General features: G+C 37.6%; 1 protein-coding gene across 1 annotated transcript in view; it reads right to left on the reverse strand.

Annotated features, from left to right (window-relative positions):
* The window catches only part of ACER3 (alkaline ceramidase 3), a gene marked incomplete at its 5' end in the record, with an annotated part of 24,332 nt that extends 21,118 nt beyond the window's left edge, over positions 1 to 3,214 (reverse strand). The window contains one exon of the mRNA XM_010188521.1: positions 3,162 to 3,214. Coding sequence (XP_010186823.1) covers positions 3,162 to 3,214 — 53 coding nt within the window. The remainder of the gene's footprint in view (positions 1 to 3,161) is intronic.
* Between the last annotated feature and the right edge of the window lie 5,324 nt (positions 3,215 to 8,538).

The following is an 8,538-nucleotide window of genomic DNA, read 5'->3' on the forward strand; positions in this document are numbered from 1 at the left end:
AGAACTGGATGCAAACAGGACTTTGACCTTTTTCCATCATCACTCTGAAAGTTGTTGATGGCCATGCCTGTATAGAAATTGCCTTCCTACTACTGGTACAGGGTACTGAACAAGTTCACAACCATGTTTTTCTGAAAACTGAGGCATATTAAGAGCAATAGCAGCTTACACAAACCTTGTTATACAACCAGCCTGGTTTTGCTTCGTTTGGGAGAATTTTTCTAACTGCCCAGACAAAAATCTGTCTTTTAGTTTTGAAATTTAATACTGGAAAAAAAAAGTGATCTAGTTCTTTATAGAAGAAGAGAGATGTATTGTTCTGAGCGTGAACTACTAGGTTCTTGTGGTTTTGGCCACAGAAACTTCAGGAAATGTTGCACAACACTGTTAACAGATCTACTGACAAGTTGCCACTGGAAGGGCAGCTCTTGCTTTTCACCCACGCTCCCACTGCTTCTCTTGAGTGAAGCAGTCGTGCTCTTCTGCCCCATGGTGAGCCAGCTCCAACTGATCCAGCACACAACTCACCTTGCAGAAAAAGGTTTAAACCCCTGAATCCGTGCATTATAGGGCCAGTGATCGCAATAGGTAGCACAAAGCAAGTATCAGGAACACAGATAGCAGCTGAAGCTGAAACACAGACGTGTTAGGTGGCACCTTGCCATCACATTAGTTTATCTCTGCTGGGATGCCTCAGAAAGGGGGGAGAGGGGAAAAGCAGCAATAGCTGAATTCAGTTTTATACTCATAGTTATTGTTCGTAAGTTCAATGCTGTGCTTTAACAAGTTTGATAGGAATTAGCTGCAGGATTAATTCATGCAGCTCTTTAAGAGCATGAGTCACTGAAAAGCCTCATAAAAGAAAAAAATTCAGGGAAAAAAAGAGTAGGATATAAGAGTAGGAAATAAAATATAGCAAAATTTTTCAGATTTGGACAGCTGATTACACTCTTAAGTTCATATGCTGGCAGCATCTCAGGGACATAGCAGTAACATCAAAGAGCCTCTCAAAAGATCCTAGTTGGAATTTGCTCACGGAAGACAATGGCTTCTGTATCCATAAAAATTAATGCTTCCAGAAATACCGTCAGCAGCACGTCTGAACGTGTCTGAGCAATGAAGAAACATGGATAGAAGGAAACTCGGTGAGCTGATTTTGTTGGTTAAATAAGCATTTTGGATTCTTGGGGAATGCACAATGAAGCAAATTCCCATAAAATTAAGAGAAAAAGAGAAGTGACTGCTTCAGAAGTATTCTAAATAGCTGCTTTCAAGAACAACAGCTTTCCATATTTCTCTTAATTAAGCAATCTGAATTGACCATTTGTAGTATTAAGATTGTGAAACAAATGTAAAAAAAAATCTCTCTTCGGTCACCTATCAATGCTGACTTTTAATCACAAGAAGATATAAACTCAATGAGAAAAGATTTTTTACTGCTTGAAATGTTTCATCTACAGTGATTTGTGAGCTAGCCATCAGAGTAATTATGGGCCACTCCCGGATTTCATTTGGCTGCCAAAATAGTAAGTGTACTTTCTCTGCCTCACACGAAGCCTTTTACACCAGTTAGAAAGATGATGCAAGACATGCCTGCTCTGCTCTCATCTGTTTCTCCTCACCCTTTGCTGACCACAGTTCATAGGCCCCTCAGTTGTTCTGATGCAACGCCAGAACTACTCAGTAAGTAGCACCAAAGTGACTTGGATTAAAATAGCCTCTACACACACACAAAAAATTCCCAACAAAAACCACACAAGAATGTTTTAAGCTTGGATCGTTTTAACGATCTGGGTTTTAGGGTGGCCTTGGTCACCTCTGTAAGAAAGAGGTATTGAAACACTAGCAAGGTTAGGAACAAGCAAGCTGAGGGAAGAGAGAGAAAAAGGTGGAAATTCAAGGCAGGTTCACCACTGAAGGGAACACAGGTAAAACACACCTCAATTTGGGAGGGAGTGGTGAAATGGATCTAGAAACCACCTTTTTCATCCAAAGAAAAGCACCAAATATTCTTATGTGGTGGCAACATTACAGCCCACAGAGGCTGACAGTCTCTGGCACAAGCCAGAGATACAAAATAGAGCATTATGGAGGCAAATATGACTACAGACTGTAATTCAGTTCAAGTTTAAGGCAATAACTTCTGGTGTCCACATATGCAGCGTCTCAGGTCCCATTATGAGCAGCAGAAATCCAGGACTCAATTCAGTTGCCACAGCATAGGTGTTCAATGCCATCTGAGATGCTCTGTCATCTCCAATACACCCACACACGTCTGGCAGATGTGACAGGGAGGTCTACGAGAACTGCACCTTTGTTTGACGGCAGCTGGAGGCCAGACAGAACACTCATAGGGTCTAAAGTGACACTAGACACCTATATTCAGACAAATAAATATGATACCAGTGAAGTCTGGAGAATGACTCAGCCCAACTGATGCCTCTCTAAACTCCACTGACTTCCCTGTATTTCCACTGACTATGGTGGGAGCACAGACTTCCAGCACCAGCTTTTAAATGTAGGCGTCTTATTTTAAACTCAATCCCACTTCACCCTGACTTTGATTCCACAGTGAACTTCCTTAGTATTTTCAGATCTAAACCAAGACAACAGGACAAGACTCCTTGTGCCCCTTTAGAAAACGGGAAATGCCAGGACCAAATCCTTATGCTCAGTGATTTATTACAGAATGCTTTCTACTTGAGAATAAGAGAGAAAGAAGACGACTCAACTACTGCTACTTAGAAGATACTGACTTCAGTATTAGTGCTACAGGTACATCCAGATAAATAGAAAACACTAAGATAAAAAAAAGGATACAATAAATGACAAGAACTCTAGTGTATACTGCTGGCTATTAAACCAAAGCTGCAGGAATTTTTAAATAACTCAAGTAAAAAGACAGAATGATTTCCCAAAGGATGAAGTGTCTTCTACCAACATAAACACCTGATTGTAGCTTTTACTTTAGATGCAAGTACATATTCCTGTATCAACAGAAAATATGTAATGAAATAAGACCTGCACTACTCTCTTGTTGAAAGCAGGGGTCATGTATAAATTAACTCATGTTATACAAGTTTCATCTAGTCACGAAATAGCAACATAACTACATTGTAAGATACACACAAGATAGTTCACATCTACTTATCAATACTCACCTGCATTTCATACTTCAGGGTCATGTGGAAGCACCAAGATCCCAATCCCACAGCTGAAAACAAATCAAAACTTTGGTTAACATAAAAGTGTACATGAAAAACCTTCACATACATTAACTTAAATGCATGAACTTTACTGGAGAAAAAAAATCAGAACATCAGCATCCCATTTCAGAGACAAAGCTCCAATTCTACTTTACACTTTAGTAACCAATGATGCCCTTGAATTTAAGTTTCTTGGGTTTGGGTATCCTCTTTTGCTCCTCTCAATGAACTGGTGTAATCTCAGTGAGGACAGGAGTAGAGGGAACCCAGAATGAACGGAACATTATCATTCTGTTCATTATCTATATTTTTTTTTATTTTAAGTACATTAAAATTTCTCTGTCTCAATCCTTCTATAACACAAAGCATCATTCAATTGTTAGCAAAGAAATATCACAGCCTAGAAAGCCCATGATATTTCTGCTTTTTGTCCAGTTTTAAAAGGTAAATTTTACAAGGAGCTTTTTGACAGCTCTTGAAGCAAAAATGAATTGCTATTAGAACTCAGAACCAGAAATTCAGGGTAAACAAACAAAGCCCACACAGTATGGATTTGTTCTATGAAATGAGATCACCATTTCTGAGCCTTATGCTTGGAAGCTCATCCTACTAAGTAATGATTTTTATTTATCTGAAATACTTTATTTTTTAAACTCTACATTTACTTCTGAAATTAATTTATGAGCTATATACTTTGCATATACACAGCTTCTTCAGTTAGACAAGGACAATGTTTCTTGGAAGTTAGATTTCACTGTCTAGAGCAAAGCTAGTGGAGTATTTAATGTATCATTCATTACTTTGAAATGTTACCAGTTAAACACTCTTGTTAAGCAGTAGCTCATTTTTATCTTGCAAGAACAAGTACATTAATGCGATATCTTGTCTTCATTCAAGAAATTATGTTCTACCTCAGACTGCAGTTTCAGAGAAAGCCAAGTGATTTGAACTGAAGCCTTGATCACTGGGGAGTGCGGCTGTGCCTACACAAGAGCACAGCCTTTCTACACACCACAGCCAGATTTCAACCGAGGCACAGACCGACCTCCACCTCACAAAATATGCATTTTGTAATGAATTCCCAAGGCAGCTGATAGACATCTCTGGAGATGTTTCTTTAGATGCTATTAAACTAGAATCGCGATTATCACACATACTCAATGAAACACCCAAGCATCTAGCCATATAAAACAGTAATAGACCTAAGTTTAAAAACATACTGCCAAATACTTTAATGTCATTAATTCAAAATTAAGCACGGCTGTCTACCAGAACATAAAGAACCATATATACATATATATCACATACCATATACACACACATATATATACACATTTCCATAAGTTCTGATCAAATTGCTTTGCTTGTGAAAAATCTTTCCAGACCATAAGCAGCAACTGGTTTGCACTTTCACTGAGATTTTAGTGAGAAATTCTCATAGTTGGTTTTTTATGTAAACAGAAAATCTTACAACTACTGTTTGTTCTGAAGAAAAAAAAGCCATTAAGATCATCATTAAAAAAGCGCCATCCGATGTCCTGGCTGGCACAGTGATTTCAGTGTTTTTATTATACAAACTCCTACAGTTCATAACAAGTGTAATTTTCACATATAGGCAAAATCATTGCATAAGAAATTTAAATTGATTTTAAATTCTTAAAATACATGGTCAGTTTTGTTGTTTTTTTACTTTGTTCTTTTGTTTATGTTATTTGCATTACTAAATCTCAGCAATCAGCTACTGAACTCCTCTTCTTCCCCCTACATGATTAGGAGTAGTTACTTCTAGATTATTTTTCCATTCCAGTCTTTGCAAAAACCAAGAATGCTGTAGATGTTAGTGTTTTCAGGTCATTAATCCCACAACTACAATTAATTTATAAAGATACTAAAAAAATCTCTTGTTTCTGTGTAATGACCACATTTGGTGTTTGTTTGGTTATGAAATTTTACTATGCATTGGAGAACGACGCTTTAGCTACGTTATGTAGCAATAAAATGGTTATCTGAAACAAGAAAAGTTTACAGGGACTCAGCACATGCTCTTCCTTGAATAAAAACCTCTTCTAGAAATGGCTGTAAAGCTGCTTGTTGCAATTTGACAGAGCTAATGAACATGGTCAAGCCTGTCTGGTATTTAAGTGCATTCAGCAGATAACCCAGAATGTTACATGATGAAAAATTATGTGACTAAATGATTCCTCATCAGATGGTACTTTCCTCTCAAGACTGCACTGACATTTCCTCAAACACTACTGTGGTAACTGTGCACAATGGCATCTTTTCAGAGAGATGGTTTAAATGAAGACTAAAGAAGGAAACTCGGTTCTTTACATATCCCATTTATACTTGCTTATTACAGATCATAACTTAAAAAGGTTTGGTTTACATCGCAGAGGGACAATTTATAAATGTTTTACATCTAGACGCTGAATGAGCTAAGAGCCAAGTTTCTCATTTGCTACCTTTGGCATATGTTATATGTGAACACAGAATTGCACAAAAAGCTGCATGAATCTGTTCGAAAAGGAGGAAGAAGGAAACCGCATTAAGAGGTGTTGCAGCTGAAGTGAGTGGAGCAGAGTATGACAAACATATAACTGGTAAACCTCAGCAGAAGAGAACTAATACCTATACTGCTCTCACTGGACCAAGAGCTGTGCTGGTCAGAGCTGCTGTCTCGTGGTTTGTTGCAGTGTTAACGTTCAGTGCTGAAAACATTGCAAACTAAAAAGAGGAAACACCTATCATATGCCAAGGACTGCAAGGAAATCTTTATTTCCTCTGCTATGCTCAGACCATGCTACCTTTTTGTAACACAGTCTAACTTGAAAACTTACAGGAAGTTTGACATGTATTTGTCTCCAGTAAATAATGGTTTAAGGCTCAAAAGTAGCTTCTCCCTGCAGCTCTACAGGAATGCAGCTACCTCTAGATGTGCAGCTCATCATGTAACTTTGGGATGAAGACATTTCTAGGGAATATTTACTTCCCAAAACCGATGACTTCATATGAGTGAATACGATCACTGCAATTACACCAGTTTTCAATAGAAGTATCTTTTCCATGCAACCATTGACCAACTGAGCAACGGATTTGCTCCTCATTTTGTAAGCAGGGGTTACAGTTTTCATTTTAGGTGTTACCTTTTCCAAAGGAGCTTAAGTCACTAAAAGCTGCAGATCAGTCAGGAGGTTTTAAGACCATCCTGAAGCAATACCGTTTCCTCTTTAACTACAGTAACTTGCTTTTCATTGTACTACAAGCCACGCAGTATTTTTACATCAATGAACCTCTCAAGTTACAGGGGCTATACATAAATTATATATTAAGCACAGAATACACATTAAGTCACAATATTATGAGATCAGAATAGGATGTAAAAAGAATGGAAATGCAAAGTCAGGTTAGCTGTTCTGTGTAGACCACAACGGTCTTTTTTGCCCTGCAGCAAACACAACATGTGGTTACTGCCAGTTGATAAAATTGTTGTGTTTGTGATGATGTAAAAGGAATCAATCTGCAGACTTTACTTCATGTACAGTTATTTCACTGTGCTTCCACACCCTCAAAGACTTCGAGGCAACATCCAAGCTAATAATAATTTGACATTATACCTGAGATCCAGCTCCATATACGACCCATATAAACTCTCAGGATTTGAACCCTAAAGGGACACAAATGTCAACTAGGAATTTTTCAATACTTTTAGGAAGAATCAGAAGTATCACATAATCAGTGATAACTCATTTTGATATAAAACTATCCATCAGCATTCAAAATTCTTATCATAAGCCTAGTATCTTTCTAGAAGAAGTTTATTAGGATTTCATAGACATGGTTTAAATTTGAACTGTACAGGCACTGTATGAAAACACTCTGAAGGAAGGATGCTCCAGCTGCAAACACCTTTATTTAGGTATCTACACATGAACTAAGTGTCAAAGCTGCCACTAAAGAGAATGACATTATAAAAAATAATTCAGCTGTCCAAATATAAAGGGATGTTTTAGAATGAGCCAAATGATTCTCTAGGCTTTACTGAGTACCATGGGTGACAGAGCCCTCTGCACAGGTAGGCACACGTGCTTAGGTCTTTGAATCTGGAGCTGAATTCCACCTGTGGTTTCTTACAATAATAGAACTGAAGATAAACAACATCATACTGCATCATAAACAGCCAAAGAATGAAACAAGATGAAAAAGGAGAATTAAATGAACCATTTTTATTGAATTGTTTTGTTTTGTAAGAGGCAGAAGAGACTGTGGTTACTCCAAGGGCATTATAGTTTCCCAGAACACATGAGGAAATGACATATGGTAGAACTTGATACAATACCACAGCTTCAAAATAAACCATCCAAAAACTGCTTATTCTTTGAGGTAGCGATAGTCTGATGATTTGTTCCATCTACTTCGTGTGATGCTGCACGCCAAGGTAATTGCTTAAGATTATTCTTCATAATTTATAGGTTGATTAAATAGTTCTCTAAAGCTTAACAATTGTATCCAGTTCCCACTGGGTTCACTGACAACATGCCCTTAGAGCTGAAAGGCAGCAGATACAAGGGCTGAGAACAGCGTGCTGTATCTCAAAGAATTTGCTGAAAAGTGCAGCTCGTTCTCGGCATCAGTATGAATAAGATATTTATTTGAACAGTTATTCAGAAGTCCCCCTTCTTGTCCTGCCAACTTTGGATCTTGGCACGTATGTGAAATGAACAGTGCTTCTCTAATTCAAAATGCATTTCGTTCAATGAGGAAATAAATGTCAACAAAAGAAATTGTGGGGTATAAAGTGAAGCATTGAGTATGGTGTGGTAGAACACAAAGGAACTGACAATCAGCTGAATGTCTGGAAGCATTCAAAAGAAACAGCTGATCTGGATCAAAATAATGACTAGAAACAACACTTCTTGTATTCTGAAATGCTAACAGATTTAACTTTAGTGTCCGCTTTGACAGCTGTCTTTTAACATCTTGTAAAATCTCAGTAATTATTCAGTTGTTAAAACCTAACTAAAGTGCCCTCCCTTCCACCTCCATCTTCATATCAGAATTGTTAAAGAATTTCTACTTTGACAAAGCAACCCTTAGACACTACCAGCTCGTTAGAAGCTCTGTTAAGTGATCTTTAATGAAGTACGGTGCCTGAAATGAAATCAGAAGTTTGTGTTAAATTCACTGTCTCCTTACAGATTGAGTCTGTACTTGTTAGTTACAAAGTAAGTGAGTGAAACCTGTTAAATAAAATTATTGTAAGGAAAAGAATTTTCTCTGGTACTTTCTTACATTAAGAAATGCCCTGGTGACAGAAGATACAGACAAGGCA

This window comes from Mesitornis unicolor, unplaced genomic scaffold (assembly GCF_000695765.1).
Source record: "Mesitornis unicolor isolate BGI_N332 unplaced genomic scaffold, ASM69576v1 scaffold42847, whole genome shotgun sequence".
Classification (NCBI taxonomy): domain Eukaryota; kingdom Metazoa; phylum Chordata; class Aves; order Mesitornithiformes; family Mesitornithidae; genus Mesitornis; species Mesitornis unicolor.